Source organism: Garra rufa, chromosome 21 (genome assembly GCF_049309525.1).
Source record: "Garra rufa chromosome 21, GarRuf1.0, whole genome shotgun sequence".
Classification (NCBI taxonomy): Eukaryota; Metazoa; Chordata; class Actinopteri; order Cypriniformes; family Cyprinidae; genus Garra; species Garra rufa.
In genome coordinates, this window is record NC_133381.1 from 13,711,247 (window position 1) to 13,731,513 (window position 20,267).

Genomic DNA, 20,267 nt, shown 5'->3' on the forward strand with positions numbered 1-20,267 from the left:
TAGGAAGAATAATTAGTCTGAGGACATTACAGGTACTGATGTGACTTTGTTATTGATGTTAAAATAATATAGTAATATTTTACTTGTAATAAATAAAATTAAAAAAAACTTTAAAATCACTATTTAAAAAAAAGCCACCATCGTCTGCCTCATTCTTGAGGTTTGAGACTTGTTGACATGATTAGTAAGAAGCAGCAAAGTGCTTTTAAAGTATTGTCATGGTTTGTGGACAACAGGAAGCCTTTCTTTGTACCGCCACAGACTGTGTGTCTCCATATTAAAGTAAACCAGATGAAAGAGATACATATCCCTTAATGTGTAATCATTTACCTGCATGCACTGTCCCGACTCCTGAGTCTTCCTCCAGGAATTCACAGTCGCTCTCCATCGGTAGAACGCGGATGTTACCCGTAATGTCAAACAGCTGTCAAGCGAGTGAGCCATGACTGTCTCAGACTTAGTGAGCAAGAATGAGCAGCAGCAGTAAGCGTGCGATTCCTCTTCCTTGTTGATGTTTCTCTGCTGTCTGTTTTGTTATGTTGCTAATGGCAACCCAATGAAGCATCGATTGACAGATATGCAGCATGGAAATCAAAGAACTCGAAGAGCGCTTTTTGTATACGCAACCTTAAAAGAGACTGACAGAGTCTTCCAAAGGTCTGGGAAACAGGCTTTTCCTGGATCATTAAAGCAAAAGAAGGCTCTTAAATTATTGCCATGATTTCTACTAATCCTGTTCCAAAATCCACCTGATATGCTGTCATGTGTTAGACATTTCACTCCAGATGGGTTTATTCGAAACCCAGACATCTTTTTTCATACGGGCCATAAGGTCACAGCTGTATAGATTTGATATGGTGTTAAACTAAGACAGATCCTCTAACCATCTTTACGTGCATGACGAAATTTCTCAGAAGTATTTATCTTGGAGCCTTTCTGAGGCCTTTATATATAAGGAATCCTTGTGCTTTCATCTAAATAAAGCTTGTTGGATCACCAGATGTTCCTTTCATGGGATACTATGTGTTCACTTCCCAGGTCAGAGGTCACGGTGGCTCCAAGGATGTCAGACAGTCGCTGCGAGACATCCAGCGGCAGAACCAGTTGAGGAGCGAGCCGCCTTTGCCTCGCCGTCATAAGAGGAGATGGTCACAGATTCGCTCAGAGGGAGTCCTTCCCAAACCTGCTCCACAGGAAGAGGAAGAGCCTTTCATTTTAGACCTGAAGAACTTCCCTGACCTTGCCAACGCAGACCTGGGCTCCCAGAATCCAAACATTCAAGTAAGAACAGGTCAATTTTCAGAGTATCAGCTTCAGAATCAAGTTTCTTCCTCTATATACATGATTTTAAAGAAGTAACACAGTGTTTACAGGCTCTTGGACCAGAAGAAAATGAGGTAAATGAACTGTATCAGTCATTTCGTGTCTTGGGGGTCTTGGGTTTCTTGGGTTTCTTTCGTTGTGTATCTATATATCTTGGCATTAGTTCTTCTAAAGACAGTTGTTAATATTATGAGGGCAGTTTGTTATTCCAGATATGTTTAACATCTCACCGTTCCCAAAACCTTGTCATTTCTTTCCTTAGGGTGAACTAAATCATTGTATAATGAGTCGGGTAATGGATTGATTTTACTTGGCAACAGTTTGTGGTGTATGTAATTAACCTATGCACTCATTGTTTCACTGTTATTGCTGCTGTGATTGCAGTAGGGACTTCAGGTTTCTGCGCTGTTGCTGGTCACGTCACAGCTGCTTCTAAACCGGAGAGGCCTCTTAAATTACCCCAAGCGAGACCTTTATTCTGGTGTAGCTCATTTCAGCCACCCCGCTCAAACTTCTGCACAGTGTACTGAAAAGAAATCCCGAGAAAATCCAAAAGGTGAAAGGCCACAGTATTATTTTAACAGGCACTTTTAATGCTCCCTCCAAGAGCAGATCCCAATCTTTAAATGTTTTTACAACACCGGTAAAGAAGGGATTTTTATATTTTTAGTACTGTTATGAAGTTTATGTGCGTAAGTGGACTTGAGAGGAAACGAAGTTAGACTTCAGGGAAAAAATACACAGGAGATCCCTGGTAAGCAAATTGACTTTTATAATAGGGAAAATTCAGGAGTCTTCCAAGTGGGACGGATCCATCTTCCAAACTTTTTTTAGAAAAAGCTATTTTGTTTTTATGTGTCTCCAATATGGTGGCTGCCAATGTAAATGTATGAGTTACTGGGCTTAGCAGGTAACGTGGTGAACATTATAAAACTTTCTTACGTTTTTCGAGCTGGTATGTCTCATGTTATCTTCATTTTCCATTACTCGCCATTCCTAGTGCAACAAATTTGATAAGAACTTGACAAAGAAACGTAAATTTGCCATTTAATGGACCTCCAGGGATCTAAACCTTGCATCTTTTTGTCTTTAGAAGTGATGTCTTGTGTTCTTTGGAAGTAGAATACAGTCATGATTAGTTCAAGGAGGAGGTGGAGGCCGACTGTTGTAAACAGTGCAGTTACAGTAGCGTAATCACCCGCTCTAAACTGCTCCGTGCCTTTATAAACAGCTGCAGCAGCCATCAGATTGTTACGCTGTAGGGGAAATAAACAGCCAGTCCTTTGTCTCGGCCTGCTGGAACACTTGCTATCGTTTTCTGGTCTGCCTGTCTCGGGTACTACGAGCCCAAGCATGCAAAGAACAAATCTGTCACCTCAAAACATACTTGGAAATAAACAAACGAGAGAAGAGAGAGAACTTTGCACATCCTTTGAACGTACTAAACATGCTTGGATATAACAAAAACACATTACTCAAGGGGGCGTTAGAGTTGCCTTTTAAATGTCTGCGCAGTTAAATCCAATATGTTGTGATTCAGATAAACATATACATTACTGTTCAAATGTTTTTAATGTTTTTAATAAAAGAACTGTTACATTTTTAAAATGTAATTTAATTCTTTTAATGGAAAAACTGAATTTTTTGTTTTAAATTATGAATTCTTCAATGTCACATGATCCTTCAGGAATCATTTGCATGCTAATTTGTTTCTTAAAGGGATAGTTCACCCAAAAATGAAAATTTGATGTTTATCTGCTTACCCCCAGGGCATCCAAGATGTAGGTGACTTTGTTTCCTCAGCAGAACACAAACGAAGATTTTTAACAAAAACCAGTGCAGTCTGCCAGCCAAATAATGGAAGTGGATGGGCACCAAACCTTTAAAAGTAAACAAAAACATGCGCAGACAAATCCAAATTACACCCTGCGGCTCGTGACGATACATTGATGTCCTAAGACATGAAACAATCGTTTTTTTGTGAGAAACTGAACAGTATTTATATCATTTTTTTACCTTTGTTACACAGCCACGTCCATCTGTCCTGAGCACGAGCTTATCATCCGGCTCGTGACATGTGTACGCGCTCTGGCGTAGTATACGCAAACGCCGTAAGGGGAAATCGGTTAAAAGTCCCGGATGTGTTTGCGCAAGCAAATGTAATCTTTTAGCTTTAAATCGGTTTGAACAATCAGGATAAGCGCAAGTAATTACCATTTTGAATAGCTGCTATACCCACAGTCTGTGTGCTCTGTGTAAACAATGAGTGTTGTATACACGCGACAGATCGCTTCCGGCGTTTGCGTATACTACGCCAGAGCGCGTTCACATAAACTCGTGCTCAGGAGAGATGGACGTGGCTGTGTATCAAAGGTAAAAAATGATATAAATACTGTTCAGTTTCTCACAAAAACCGATCGTTTCGTGTCTTAGGACATCAGTGTATCGTCACGAGCCGCACGGTGTAATTTGGATTTGTCTGTGTATGTTTTTCTTCCCTCTAAAGATTTGGTAACCATTGACTGCCATGATTTGGCTGACAGACTGCACCAGTTTTTGTTAAAAATCTTCGTTTGTGTTCTGCTGAGGAAACAAAGTCACCTACATCTTGGATGCCCTGGGGGTAAGCAGATAAACATCAAATTATTATTTTTGGGTGAACTATCCCTTTAAGAAACATTTCTTATTATCAATGTTTAAAACAATTCTGCTGCTTAATATTTTTGTAAAACTTCCACCACTGAATAAAAAAATGTTATTGCATTTTTTTATCTCACAATTCTGACTTTTTTTTCTCAGAATTGCATGATATAAACTTACAATTGCGAGAAATAAAGTTAGAATTCTGACTTTTTTCTTGCAAATAAAGAGTTTATATCTTGCAATTTTTACTTTTTTTTTCTCAGAATTGTGAGATAGAAACTCACAATTGCAAGTTATAAAGTCCAGTTTTAAGAGGAAAAAAGACCATTTTTTTCAAAATTGTGACTATTTAGTCCAGGGGTCACCACACTCAGTCCTGGAGGGCCGGTGTCCCTACAGAGTTTAGCTCCAACCCTAATCAAACACACCTGAACCAGCTAATCAAGGTCTTAATAGGTATACTTGAAACTTCCAGGCAGCTGTGTTGAGGCAAGTTGGAGCTAAACTCTGCAGGACACCGGCCCTCCAGGATCAAGTTTGGTGACCCTTGATTTAGTCAGAATTGCAAGATACAAACTCACATTTGCGAGGAAAAGAAAAAGAATTGCGACTTTTTATCTCACAATTTTGACTTTTTTTCTCAGAATTGAGTGATATATACTCACAATTGTGAGAAATGAAGTTAGAATTGCCAGATTAAAACTCGTAATTCTGACTTTTTTCTCACAAATGTGAGTTTTTATCTTGCAATTCTGACTTTATTTCTCAGAATTAAGATATAAACTCAATTGCGACTTTATATCACGCAATTCTGAGAAAAAAAGGCAGATTCACAAGTTTATATCTTACAATTCTGAGAAAAAAGTCAGAATGGCGAGATATAAACTCACATTTGCAAGTTATAAAGTTTTGAGGGGGGTAAAAGACTATGTTTGATATAAGTTTATATTTCACAATAACTCCCAAAAGTGTCAAAATTGCAAGATATGACTTTATTTATCAATTTTATTTTTTAGCGACTATTTATCAGAAATGTGAGTTTATGTCACGCATTATGAGAAAAAAAGGCAGATTTGCGAGGCAATATCTCGCAATTTTAACTTTATAACTCTCAATTTTGAGTTTGTGTCATGGAATTCTGAAAAAAAGTTCAAAATTGTGAGATAAAATGTCACAATTACCTTTTTATTTTTTATTCAGTGGTGGAAACAGGCTTCTATAATGAATAGAAAGTTTAAAGTACAATTTATTTTAAATAGAATCTATTATAATTATAATATATAGAATGAATATTGCATATAATTAATTTAATTACCTTATTAAGTATTGTCAGACTTTGTGGTTGTCAAAATGGTGTCTAGATGGTTGAACCTGGCTAGCTGGACCTGGTCAGGCTTATTTGGGCTGGTTGTCCATCTTGAACCAGCAACAAACTGGTTATCACGATCCAAAAACAAGTCAAAACTAAAGTTTTGCAGAGCTACAACTTTCTGATATCCATTTTTTTGCAAATCGACATATCATTTTGTATCTCTCTACTAGGTTACCATTGAGGTTGTGGATGACCCACAGATGGAAATTGAGATGGATCTCGCCAAGGAGAGTAGGAATGACTGGTCCTTGAGCTCGGAAGAGTGGCCGGGCCATAAAAAACTCTTCTGGCCGCTGTTCTGGGAATATCATGACTCCAGTCAAGAAGGTCCTGGGCAAGGCAGTCTGGAGGAGAACAGAGAGGACCTCAGTTACGAGGGAGAAGATTCCTTATTGAGTGGTGTGGGTGCAGACTGGAACAGGCGATGGAAGGGCTGGGACTCCATGGACAATTACGGTAAGTTTTGCCAGGGAGCGTTTCAACGCATCCCTGTTGCTGTGCAAAAGTGAGGAAACGTCATAATAATTGACCTGAATTAAACTCCCTTCATGTGTCTTCCAACTGTGTAATTGGAAACCCTGAGTTTTTAGTTTTTGTTTTTCCTCAGCCTCGTTATCGGAAGTATCAGCGCTCGTGTTGGGGCTTCTTGGAACGCCGGGGCACGTATGCCTAGCTGATTTCCTCAGCAATGCGGGCCCCAGCCTCCTTTTTAGGTCTTGACATTATGATTTATGCTTTAAGGGTTGCACTCAAGAACTGCTACATAAACATGTCATTTCTGTCGCCACTTCCAGAGACTTTCTCTTGATGCCTATCAGCGGCAAACAGTGAAAGGCGACCCAGTGCTGTGCGTCCTAATACATTATCACAATATTAGTTGTGGTACACGTTATCTCACCACTAGACTGCTTCTTTCTCGGTTAGGCAGATCATTACCTCAAAATGTTTACATACGGAGCAAACCGTAGTGCTGAAATATAGTTTTAATACGATTTTTATCCTTAAAAAGCAGAACACAACCTATCATCAAGTCCTCTGAACCTTTTCAAAGTATACGGTGAAGAAAAGATCACAGTGAAAGTATTGAATAAGGGATTTCAGGAGGAAACTCAATGCTGCGTCTGGTTCACGTTAGTGACAGCGGGCTTGATCATCAGCTTTGTGTGTCCTTTCTTATGAAGTTGACACCAGTGCTCAAAAAAACGTGGCCGTTTGAAACCTGGGCCCCGACGCTTGCTAAGAACAGCTTGGGGCCTCTTCGCCGGCTAAACAACTAATATTTGTGTTCAATTAGACAGTAGTTTGAAAGAAGGGCCAGCGTGCTTGGGCTGACAAAGAAAGCGTCTGCTGTGTTTTCATCCCATGACCGGCGCTTCGCTGTGATTCACACGGCCTAGGCCTTTGAGTTCTCTCTGGAATTCATGGCAGTTCTCAGGCCTTGGATTGAAAGCGTTTTTTGCCTTTGTTTTGTCTGTCGTTTCCATTTTTCCACACCAAAGTTATATTCACTGCCTGAGGAAATTGTTAAAGCATTCAGTCACTCTTTTATGTGTAAGGCATTTTAAAAATTGGCAAACAACATCAAACTGCTGGGAAGTATAATACTGTATTCAAAGCTGTTTCGGGTCATTTTTCTGCCTCTAGGAGGCATCGATTAATAATGACTGTTTCCAAACATGTACTGTTTAGCCCAAATTCATGAGATTACTATTCAAACTACTGTTGACAGTAAATACATTTATTATGAAAATTCTGTTATTATAGTGGAGAAAATAATGATTTGATCACCTGTTTATTTTGTATGTTTGCCCACGGACAAAGAAATGAGCAGTCTATCATTTTAATCCTAGGTTTATTTTAACAGTGAGAGACAGAATAACAAAAAAAAAATCCAGAAGAACGTATTTCAAAAAAGTTATAAATTGATTTGCATTTTAATGAGTGAAACAAACATTAATAAGCGCAAAACATGACATAATACTTGGTGGCAAAACCCTTTTTGGCAATCACAGAAGTCAGACATTTCTTGTAGTTGGCCACCTGGTTTGCACACAGCTCAAGAGGGATTTTGTCCCACTCCTCTTTGCAGATCCTCTCCAAGTCATTAAGGTTTCGAGGCTGACGTTTGGAAACTTGAACCTTCTGCTCTCTCCACAGATTTTCAATGGGATTAAGATCTGGAGACTGGCTAGGCCACAGGACCTTAATGTGCTTCTTCTTGAGAAACTCCTTTGTTGCCTTGACCGTGTGTTTTGGGTCATTGTCATGTTGGAATACCATCCACAACCCATTTCCAATGGTTCTAACTAGGGCCGGGACTTTAACGCGTTAATTTAGATTAATTAATTACACAAAATTAACGCGTTAAATTTTTTTAACGCATTTTAATCGCACTTAATTTTGCACCGCGGAACGTTTCTCACTGGATGAGTTTCAGCGGACCGATTATACTGGAGCACCAACTAGCGTTCAGACCAAAGGAATGCGCATATCACCGCAGCACATCGAGCCTCAAGTATCACCTCAATGCTTTTACAGAAGGTCTACCTACCTATAGGGTACCTGAATTTCTGAAATGTAGGCTAGTATATTTCTAAATATCCCAGTGTTTCCCCTACCATTATCTTAGGTGGGCGCGTTTACAATGTCTCCTCTAAGAAAACACGGACTGGATCGCGGACTCCATTCATAAAAACCGAATTTACTATAGCGTGGAATGCCACGTAAATTCGTCGATTTTTTGGATTGATAAATCAAAAGTTCGTCTGTCACTTAATTCAAATCGCGATATGGACTAGTGTCTGTAAAGACTGAAATGCAAAAAGACCGTTTTAATATGAATCCTGCATGTCCCGTTTGCCTCTGTATGTTAGAATGGCAGAGACGCCTTTTTTTTTTTACTGCAGGCGTAATGCCCCCGTTAATTTTTTGCATTTGCATCTCACATGAACAGATAGACTCAATCTCCAAAGCTACTGTCAGTGTCACATTTACCGTTTCATTTGAGAAAACTAGCATCATATCATACTTTACACACAGAAACTTCACGGCAACCTGTCAAAATAAAAGTACGGTTTAACATGAAACAGAATAATATTCCTATTTAAATAATTGACAAAAAACAATATATATGATAAAAAATAAATATAACAACAAGATTAACCACTTAATTGTAGAAAAAAATACTACGATTATTATTTAAATGTTAAATTATTATTATTTATTGATTTTAAAAGCAAACCTCTGTTTGCTTGCCAAAAATTAAAAAGGTTTATTTTTTCGTTTGATTAAAAATAAATAAATGTTTATGCTTTCATTTGATTATGAGAAAAATTAAAACACAAGAATTTCTTAAAAAAAAAAAAAAATAGCAAAAGATTGTAAAGCCCTATTGTTCAAAATGTTAAAATAGAGAGTTTTGGGTTTATTTTTTCACTGAAATAAATGTTTTCGTTTTTACACAAAGTAGGGTAAAGTACCGAGAAAAAAAGAATGGAAACCTAGGGGAAACACTGTATCCTATTGCTCCACTTAATGGCAATATTGCACTGGTCTGTTGGACTTGGTTGAACAAAAATAAACAATATTTTGTTGCTTAAGTTTATGTATTCAGTCATTATTCAATGGTATACTAAAAATCCATATGAAAAAACTTACTTCTCACTGTTCTCAGGTCAAATATTTATATGCGATTAAAATGCGATTAATTTCGATTAATTAATTACAAAGCCTCTAATTAATTAGATTAATTTTTTTAATCGAGTCCCGGCCCTAGTTCTAACCCAAGATTTGGTGGTACATGGCCCTGTCCATTGTCCCTTAGATGCGGTGCAGTTGTCCTGTTCCCTAAGCAGAAACCTCCATGTTTGACGGTGGGAGTGGTGTTCATGGGGTCATAGGCAGCATTCCTCCTCCTCCAAACACGGCGAGCTGAGTTGATGCCAAAGTGCTTGACTTTGTACTCATCTGACCACAACACTTTTACCCAGTTCTCCTCTGAATCATTCAGATGTTCATTGACAAACTTCAGATGGGTCCCAGCTGAGCCCAGCCTTGAGATCATTGACAAGATCCTCCCGTGTAGTTCTGGGCTGATTCCTCACGTTCTCATGATCATTGAAACTCCACAAGGTGAGATCTTGCATGGAGCCCCAGACCAAGGGAGTTTGACAGTTATTTTGTGTTTCTTCCATTTGCAAATGATCGCACCAACTGTTTTCACATTCTCACCAAGCTGCTTGACGATGGTCTTGTAGCCCATTCCAGCCTTGTGTAAGTCTACAATCTTGTCCCTGACATCCTTGGACAGCTCTTTGGTCTTGGGCATGGTGGAAAGTTTGGAATCTGATTGATTACTTCTGTTGAAAGGTGTCTTTTATACAGGTAACGAACTGAGATTTAAAGGGAGTGTTCCTAATCTCTCTTTGTTACCTGTAAAAAAAGACACCTGGGAGTCAGAAATCTAGCTGATTGATAGGGGATCAAATACTAATTTTACTCATTAAAATGCATTTTGAAATGCGTTTTTCTGGATTTTTTGTTGTTATTCTGTCTCTCACTGGTAAAATAAACCTACCATTAAAATTATAGACTGATCATTTCTTTGTCAGTGGGCAAACGTACAAAATCAGCAGGGGATCAAATAATTGTTTTCCCCACTGTAATTACTCACCCTCATGTCGTTCCAAACCCGTAAGACCTTAAGATATTTTTGATGAAATCTGAGAGCTTTTTGACCCTGCATAGACACCAACACAACCGTTCAAGGCCCTGAAAAGTAATAAGGACATTGCTAAAATAGTCCATGTGACATCAGTGGTTCAACCTTAATTTTATGAAGCCATGAGAATACTTTTTGTGCACAAATAAAACAAAAATAATGACTTTATTCAACAATTTCTTCTCTTCCGTGTCAGTCTTCCACATGCAATCTATACTAATAGCATTTTCCACACAGTAAGCAGGGATAGCAGAAAGTTTGGACAAAAAAGCTTCACACGGATAAGCTCTCATTGAATTGTTAAACTAAAACTTGGGAGTTAAACTAATGCTTCCAAGGCTTTAAAACCAGAATCTTCATTTACCCTATATCCAGCTTTATTTCACAAGGGTTTTTTTGTCTCCTCCATCTGTCATTGACTTTCAGGGTGATCCTCCATTGAGGTTGTGTTCCTCCATGTTCTGTCAGCATCATTAGAGAGAAAGTGCATTGGTGGTGTGTGGTCAAATCCAACACCCAGCCAAAAAAGAAGCAATTGCAGCAAGCTCGCTGTGGTTGTGTCAGCAGTAGAGCCTCTGAGGATGTGGGTACGAAACCGAACCGGCTTCTCTCTGTTGCCCCGATGGATCCTCTGCTCTAAAATAGACCTAATGAGTGTACTTAGAGTAGGAGTGTGTTGTGTACAAACAAGCCCGAATGGGAAACAGAGAAGGGCAAATGAGCCACATTATTAATGATGTGGTCTGCTCTAGAGGCGTACAGTAATGAAGCGCTTTTCTGCAATTATGGTCAGCCGCAGAATTACAGGCAGGCCATGTTCGGCAACAGCTTGGTAGAATGTCATAGCTTTAGGTCGCTTTTTCCTCTCCACTGCCCTTATGAAAATTATTTACTACAGTTTTACTGTAGTAACTTATTACAGCGCCTATGGTATTTTAGTTCTCAGTTAGCAAATATATGTCTATTCAGTGTGTGTGGTCTCGATTGCTTCTGTTGATCTCATTCGAAATGAATGATGTATGATGAATGAACATAATATCAAAACATATGTGATGTTTAAAAAGTAAGTAAATTAATTACTCACCCTCATGTCGTTCCAAACCCCTAAGACCTCCGTTCATCTTCGTTCATCTAATCCTGCATAGACAGCAACACAACTACTAAGTTCAAGGCACAGAAAGGTAGTAAGGACATCGACAAAATTGTCCATGTGACATCAGTGGTTCAAACTTAATTTTATGAAGCTACAAGAATACTTTTTGTGTGCAGAGAAAACAAAAATAATGACTTAATTCAACAGTTTCTTCTCTTTCGTGTCAGTCTTCGACACGTGTTCACAAGAGTACCATGATCCTTTAGCCAGCATTCATAATTTTGTTTTTAAAATTGCAAATTTTAGAAAATACACTATCAGTCAAAAGTTTTTGAACAGTAAGTTTTTTATGTTTTCAAAAAAGTCTCTTCTGCTCACTAAACCTGCATGTATTTGATCCAAAGTAAAGCAAAAACAGTAACATTTTGAATACTTTTACTATTTAAAATAACAGTTTTTTTATTTGAATATGTTTTGAAATTGTTAGATTACTGTTCACACTACTGTTCACTAGTTTGTGGTTGATGTATTAAATTGGTTAAAAATTACAGTCATTTATTACAAAAATTCTGTCATTAATTACTCACCCTCATGTTGTGTCAAACCCGCAAGATATTCGTTCATCTTCGGAACATGAATTAATAAAATGAAATAATCATTTTTGATGAAATCCGAGAGCTTTCTGAGCTTTCCCTGCATAGACAGCAACAGCAAAATTTTAAAATGTATTTTATTCCTGTGATTTCAATGTTGAATTTTTGCATCATAATTCCAGTCACATGATCCCTCAGAAATAATTTTAATATTCTGATTTGCTGCTCAAAAACATTACGTTGAAAACAGCTGAGTAGAATTTTTTCAGGTTTCTGTGATGAATAGAAAGTTTTGAAGAACAGCATTTATAAAATGAAACAGAATTTTTTTGTAATGTTATTTTATTTTACAGTTACTTTAAATAGTAAAAAATATTTCAAAATTGTACTGTTTTTGCTGTAATTTAGATCAAATAAATTCAGGCTTGGTGAGCAGAAAGGACTTCTTTAAAAAACATTAAAAAGCTTACTGTCCAAAAACTTTTGAATAATAGTGTATTTGAACACCCAATGAAGACCAAATAAATTAAAGCATTCAGGAATTTCTGAGAAAGTTATTCAAACATTTTGCAATAACCTGCATAAGTGGGTATATCATCAGTATTTTCTTTGCTGTGACAGCACAAGTGGGCGGCTTCATAAGAATGTAGACTCTCAATTAACAACAACACCTGGTAACCAACAACAATGCAGCCAAAATACATTAGCGAGGAAACGGTGCACATATTTCTCTTCCAATCTCCTCTCTCTCTCCATCACTACCGCCATGGAGAGCTCTGAAACTTTAATCTCTTTAGCATGGTGGTGGAAAGAGAGCATTGTTGGAAAGCGTCTAAGCTATTAGGCCTTGCCTTCCTGCTGAAGTGTTTGTATTGGCTCAGTTCTCACAGCTGTAAGCGGCTGACTTTGCCTCTGACATATTTATTACCAAAAAAAAGCAAGTCTGGCTTGCCAGGAGGGCCCACATTTTGTTCATTAGAGAGATTATATTTTACAGAGAAATACGCAATATTAATTTAGTTGAGCATCATTAGCTTTCTTATGCAAACAATGTAGAGATGCACTTACCATCTTGGTTGTTTTTGGATTGATTTCTTAGTCAATCTCAGTATGTTGGACGCTACACAGTTCATATGCAAGCAGACTGAAGTTAAATGTGTATCCTCTGTACCAGAGCTGAGTTTTATCATAGATTTCCCTTTGAGAAGCTTATGTAGAGTAAAGAATTCCTTTACTATTTTTCCCAACTCATTTGTGGTCTGATCTGCATTGCATAACATTCCCACATGCTGTGTGAGGAATTTATTAGCCTCACATTTATAGAAGATTTCTTACACTCATTCATTTTTTTCTTCTACAGAATATGAGGAGGAGGAATGGAGCGACTGGTCACCTTGCAGTGTCACCTGTGGACACGGAAATCAAAAGAGGATTCGTTCATGTGGCTACGCCTGCACTGCCACAGAATCACGGACATGTGATTTAGAGCGTTGTCCTGGTGAGACTATCAATACTGTCACTTATACTTAGTCCTTTGCAATCCCGCAATGCACTTCACTACTCACTATTGATCTTGATCTTAATTCCATCCGGCTCCTAATTATGCTGATAGTGATGGAAAACTTCACTAATGCCTCTCATTCATCTCTGTCAAGCGTGCAGAAGTCGAACAAACACCAGGGACACCAGACTCGTGTTAGAAAAGGAGCAGTCTGGTCTTCTGTGTGTGTACTGTATACACTATGAAACCGCTCTTTGAGAGCAGCAGGCGTTTACTTGGCTTCAGTATGACAGCTCAATGAGGGCTTTCAGTTTAAAAGCCCCTGATACAGGGCGGTCCACAACCTGCCATGCACAAACGGGCAGTACACACAAAATCAGTTGGCTTACAAACTCAAATACACTATGTAAGGCTCTACAGTGCAACTTAATTTGAACATTTTGAGCTGCTGCAAAAACAGCTCTTGGATGAAATATTTTCATATTTTTTTAGAAGCCCTCTAAAATATTTAAAAGAACGACTTCTCACATAAACATAAACATATATTTGCTATAATTATATATTTGCAATGTAAACTACACTTGGCAAAAAATATAATTATTTTAGTTAGTAGAGTAGAGGATAAAAAGTCAAACTTTAGCCCTATTGATGTCCTGGCTCTTTATAATGGCAGTGAATGGTTGTTGAGATTTTGAATCCATATTTAAAACTCTATAAACCACAATCTTTAGCTTTCGCTAACTGTCATATGCACGTTCACGAGAGAGTGCTGTTCCAGCGGATGATGCCTCTATTTAAGGAGTTCACTTCCAGAACAAAAATTTACAGATAATTTACTCATCCCCTTGTCATCCAAAATGTTCATGTCTTTCTTCATTCGTAAAGAAATTATGTTTTTTGAGGAAAACATTTCAGAATTTCTCTCCATATAGTGGACTTTTATGGTGCCCATGAGTGTGAACTTCCAAAATGCAGTTTAAATGCAGCTTCAAAGGGCTCTAAACAATCCCAGCCGGAGAAGAAGGGTCTTATCTAGTGAAACGATCTGTTATTTTCTAAAAAAAAAAAAAAAAAAGTTACAATTCATATACTTTTTAACCTCAATTGTCTTGTCAAGCTCTGCGTGTACTCTGTGTATTCCAATTCAAGACCGTTTGGGTATGTCGAAAAACTCCCATCTCATTTTTTTCCTTCAACTTCAAAATTCTTCTATAACCCCCGGGAGCTGTGTGAAGTACTTTTTATGATGGGTTAATGCACTTTTTTGGCCTTCAAAATCTCAAAACCCATTCACTGCCATTAGTATCCTTGGAAGAGCCAGGATAATCTTTATAAGTTATATAAGTCTGGGATGACTTGAGGGTGAGTAAATCATGGGGTAATTTTCATTTTTTTCACTTTAACTAGTGTAGCTATGGTGGATAAACCAATATGAAAGTGCTAGGTGAACTGATCTTGGTTTTGGTTTGTTTTTGGCATGTATTTTTATTTCCAGAACTGTGTTTTTATTTTAAATATATTGATTTTAAATATCTTCTTTCTATTACATCTACAGATGACATAATTCCTGTGACAGAACCAACTCATGAAGTGGCAAACAGCACAGAGCTTTTTGGCACAGGTTGGTTGGTTTTGTTTGTGTATTGCTGTGGTGAGGTCATTAAGCAATGCAGTGTTCTGGTGGTACCATGGTACTTTTTATATGTGGTTTGGGTGTCTCTTTTTCCAGACATGTTTTGGTCAGAATTCTAAATAGCCAAAAAACCCTTGCTTATTGATGTGCTCTCTAAAGCTCTCTAAGAAACTACTTTTCAGTCATTAATTTCAGCACGTATGAAAACAAGAGGGGGGAAAAGCCAAAAACTGGAGATTTTGGGTATTTCAGAAAACAAAGAGGAGCAATTTGCATAACACATGTCCAAAAACCAATTACAGTGCCAGTTTACATTGTTCAAAAGGGATATAATGGTATTATCAATATTGTTGTATCACGATAGCAAAACTGTCTCGATATCATCGTAGTCACATGGCGACCAAAAAGTCTTTAAAGTTGTGTTTTGGGCCATTATGCTTTGGCACAGTATCTGTCAAACACACAATATGGCTTAAACCCTTCATCAAGTCTGTTTTCACTGAAATTAGGAAATAAGTATTGTAATTAGTATTGTAATTAATTTAATTGTAATAATATAAAATTGTTATTATTATTTTATTCTAATTTGTTTGGCTTCCTAAAAACCAGTGTGAATGTAATTTAGACTGAGACAGTATACCACAAATAAGAGAGTTGAGTACCCTTAAAGTTCAGGTACAGGTCACTGAGTTTTCTTAGTTAGGAACATGGGTTGAAGCTCTTAATTTTGAACTCTCAAAATGCATTAGATGGAAAACAATGAAAATTTTGTACATTTTATAGTTGAAGTTATAGTTAAAATATCGTAATAATATCATATTGTGGACTTCATATCCTGATATTATTGTTATTTTGATATTTTTACATCCCTTCTGTTCAATGATTTATTTTTTTTGTTAGTGTAGCTATTGCCATTTATATAACAGGTATCTTAGATATCTGCAACATTATACTGCACTACCAAATCTCTTAATGCAGGCTTCAGTTAATTGCCTTTCAAGCTTCTAGTGTGTTCTTTTATTAGCTGAAACGTTTATTGATTTGTCCTAGCTTTCATTTAACTTAATGTCTAGTTCAAAAACCCATTTAATCAGCGTGGTTGTAAAAAGTTCTCCTCTGAGACTGCAGCAGGAGGAACTCTGCGGGAGTCCTGTTAGACTGTAAAAGATCTGACGTTCAGATTTTTCACAAATGCTCCACAGAGAGTGTTACTGAGACCACAAAGTAAAGAGTCCTCTTCCAGAACCCCCACTATTTGCTTTGGAGTTTTTTGTTGGTCTCCTACTTTTGGCATTGAACATCGAATGTAATAGCTCTTTCATTTAACCGCAATAATAATGAAAGTAGTTTAAAAACATAACAGAATCAAGTGTTTTTTTTTATCTCTTGACAATGGAACATAAATGTTAATAACAGCTATGTTTCAGCATGACCGCTGCCTGCAGCACATATTTTTTTGTATCTTTATGTCTTGGCAGCAGAGTGAGACACCCCCTGTTGCGTGTTAGGCCATGGTTCTCAATATGGCCATAATTTCTTTTGCCATTCTTTTTTAATATTAACAAAAAAAAAAAAAAAAAAAAAAAAATATATATATATATATATATATATATATATATATATATATATATATACATACATACATATATATACAAATATATTTTTAACCCTGTATTTTTACCTTGTAGATGTTGACAGCTGTGAGAAGTGGCTGAATTGCAAGAATGACTTCCTCCAGAAATACCTACACCAAGTCCTAACCCAATTACCCAACTGCCCTTGCTTCTACCCATCCGAGGTGGTCTACAGCGCCATCAACATTTTCGATAGGAAGTTGCAAAAGACCTATCGCTGGCGAGATGCCAGTGGCCCCAAGGAGAGGCTGGACATCTACAAACCTTCTGCAACGTTCTGCATTCGTTCAATGCTCTCCTTCGACAGCACCACGTTGGCTGCACAGCATTGCTGCTACGATGATCACATGAAGCTTATAACTCGAGGCAAAGGGGCTGGAGCTCCCAACCTCATCAGTACGGAATTCTCTCCAGAGCTTCACTACAAAGTGGATGTTCTCCCATGGATCCTATGTAAAGGAGACTGGAGCCGCTTTCATTCGGTTCGGCCTCCCAATAATGGTCTACAGTGCGTTGAGAACCCACAAGACGTCGTCTACATGAATGAACTAGAGGAGGCCAGGGAGTACTGATCTAGATCATGGATTTCAAGAGTCTTAAAGGCAATAAAAGCCATTCTCCTGCTTTTTGATTGGACGACTTTTTTATAAATCTGGATTCTCTTTGGTCAAACTAGTAAATGGCGCAAAATAGTAAATGGAACTCAAGAGAGATTCATCTGGAGGTGAAAGCTTAGATACTGTCACAAACTGTTACGTTCAGCTCAACTCCAACAACACTGGTTGGTCCAAAGCCCAGACTAGAAGATCATGATGCAATTTTCTGTTTTTGTTCTTCTGTGATGTTACGTACGTGCTCCAAACAAAGTTCAGCAACAGTTCTTCAATGGCATTCTCTGGAATGGGTTCATTGTATTTTCATTGGATACGCGTTTGTTTTCCTTAAGCGTCCTCAAAGACTTTGGTCCACCATTAAAGGAATTCCAGTAAAGCTGCTAGAATTGTGAGATATTCAAAAATGCAACAGAATGCCTGTTTCGTTGTCTTTAGACCTGAAGCTCAATCCTGGCCTTGCTCCATCCATGTGAGATCAGTCCAAACAAATCAAACACAAGCCACCAAACCGATTCAACAAATTTCTCCGAATAGAATACTTCTTGTATATTTTTACTCCAAATATACACAGACCATATGTCATTGGATAGATATTTATGCAGGATTATTTGACCTTTGACCTACCTTTTAGGGAATCTGAGAAACCTTTTTTTGAACTTGCCTTTGAGAAGACGTCCCTCAGCAAATATCTGAAGTATAATTGGATCCCATTCTGTTTTCTTTCTTTGCCTTTCAACACAACTCAGCTTTGTGCCGAATGCAATATGAGACAGCCGCCTGGCACCAGCGTAGGGGGCTGCCGGAGCTTGGTTGATGGATTGAAGTCTTCCTCTAAAGGTGAGGTGAAGGTGACACTTGTTGTAAACGAACATCTCTTAAAATACAATGGCTCTTTCAATGTCTCAGTTCATCCTTGAGTCCCAATCAAAGCCTAGAGGCTTACACGGGATGTAGTTTGAAGCACCTAAGCCGCCCTTTTCAGCACAAGTGTTATCATGATCTCTTTGTGAGATGTTGACACAGAATGCTGGTGATTTGATTTCTAAATTCCCGCTGTCAGACGACTGTTCCATGTAGCAATAAACATCCACCTTTGATGATATCTTACAGTGTAGTCCAATGAAAACTCCTTTCAGACTTTATATAAGATAAAATTAGAAGAGTACATGATGTCGCATGGATTGAGTGTTTTGAACCTGAACTAAAAGGTTCTTAGTTTGAATCCCAGGTTAAGACTTCTGAGAGTTTACAATCCAGATTTGATTCTGAACAAGGTACCTTAACACAAACTCATTATGTACAGAATCCACAGAAGCAAGCTTCATGGTTCATCTGAATCAGATCTACATTCCTCTAGAGTTTGGTTCTAAACGTAAATAAGCTTCTAAACCTAAAAGAGATAATGGAGGTATTTGCGTTCGCTTGAAAAATACAGATGGGTTGCAAGTAACACTAAAGGAGAACATCTGCAAGAGAAGATCTCCAAATGTAAGAACGAGCCAAGTGCACATTAGCGTCGCTTATGATCCCTGTCAGACCAGAGCAAAACTGTGAAGATGTTTTCATTGCGATAGCAATAAATGCCAGCCATGAAAATGTCATTCAGTCCAGCTGTGAGAACGCTGGAAGCATTCAAATATCCTGCTCTTAGTGATAGTATATTTACCTTATATTACAGATATGAATTTTATGATCTTTAAAGATCTGTCCAACCTAGGCTCATTGGAAATGCATGCCTCTTCATACATTATTGCAAAACCCTACTTGTGCATATAACTGACTACAATTTCCAGCAGAGATGACTACCTGATCTCATCACGAAAATGTACCTGTGGGAACTTTTTCACAAGAACACTATATTTTGCAGAAATGTCAGCACTGGGATGAACTTTATGCCCAGTGAGCCTGGGTTGCTTCTGTCACAAGTACCTACTCAAGTTTTGACATTGGCTTTGTGTGTCAATATTTTTGGTGTATAAACTGCTGAATGTGGTTATTTGGTTAACTAAAATGGAAAGCTTAGTACTGGATGTTGAATTTTAGGTACAATACACTCTTTTCTAAGTACATTTGATGGTAAGGTTTCACCTTTCAGAGCTTCAAAAAAGAAGGCACTTTATTTAAATATTAATAATGGAATATATATGTGTATATATATAATCGTATATTGAATTATACTTGTACAATTTACTGACTTTATAAAAAAAATGTTATTGTAAAGGGATGAATAACAAATGCTGTGTTGTTTAAGGATATTTTATGTAATGTAAAATTTTGGCATGTCATTTTTAACTTCAGATTTATCATTGTACAGTATTTATTGCTTTTGATTGTGTAACTCATTGCTATGAAGTGGATAATCAAATAATTCTATGCACTATATGAATCTGTAGGGGATTTCTGGTGTTTGAAAAGGAAAGTGCCATACCACACACCGTTCTACTTCAATAATGCTTCTAAGGTCATGTTTCTTTGTATTAAACACTCTGTGACCAGATATAATAAATTTAACTTTGATAAAGTCATGTGTGTCCATTTACCATAGAAATATTTTTTAACGTTTATGACTGTTAAAGCACAAGCTGTGGTTGAATCCTATTAAAACTTTGGATGCTTGTTTAGAATCACCTGTCGCATGTGCTCAGAAGGTTTTGTGAAGTTTTGAGTTTTTCTTTAGGCTTTACAGGATTTTGGCTACATTTGGGCAAACCCCTTTTCTAAACGACCCCTTATAGCATCACAAAGGGTAAATTTCAACATTTTTGGATAATTATTGACCTAGAGAGTCCAGAGAATTGTATTTTTTTCCAGATTGAACGAAAAACCTAGAACTAGTTCTCAAAAGTATTTTTTTTTTTACATCATCTCAGTCTTTAAACAAACGGTTTGATTGACCGCTTTGGTTCTAGAGGCAAAGTTGTCCAGAATATGGAGTTCTTATGTATGATAGGAATATTGTGCGTATGTGTGAAAAACCACATGATGTACAATCATTAACGCCCTTGAAAAATGCAATATTGCTACGCGCTTGAATCCCTAACAATCTCTTAAACAGTAAATAGTATGTTTTAAAAATACTTTATTATACTGTTTTGAACATAATGTTAATTTGAAATCCAGAGCTATCATCTCGATTTTGGT

The 20,267-nt window shown here is 37.5% G+C and overlaps 1 protein-coding gene across 1 annotated transcript in view; it reads left to right on the forward strand.

The window, feature by feature from the left end:
• Positions 1-19,638, forward strand: part of ism2a (isthmin 2a) — a 31,806-nt gene extending 12,168 nt beyond the window's left edge. The window contains exons 2-6 of the mRNA XM_073827139.1: positions 1,039-1,281; positions 5,509-5,794; positions 13,105-13,242; positions 14,801-14,866; positions 16,567-19,638. Of these exons, the coding sequence (XP_073683240.1) occupies positions 1,039-1,281; positions 5,509-5,794; positions 13,105-13,242; positions 14,801-14,866; positions 16,567-17,084 (1,251 nt within the window). The 3' untranslated portion in view covers positions 17,085-19,638. The remainder of the gene's footprint in view (positions 1-1,038; positions 1,282-5,508; positions 5,795-13,104; positions 13,243-14,800; positions 14,867-16,566) is intronic.
• The last annotated feature ends 629 nt before the right edge of the window (positions 19,639-20,267 follow it).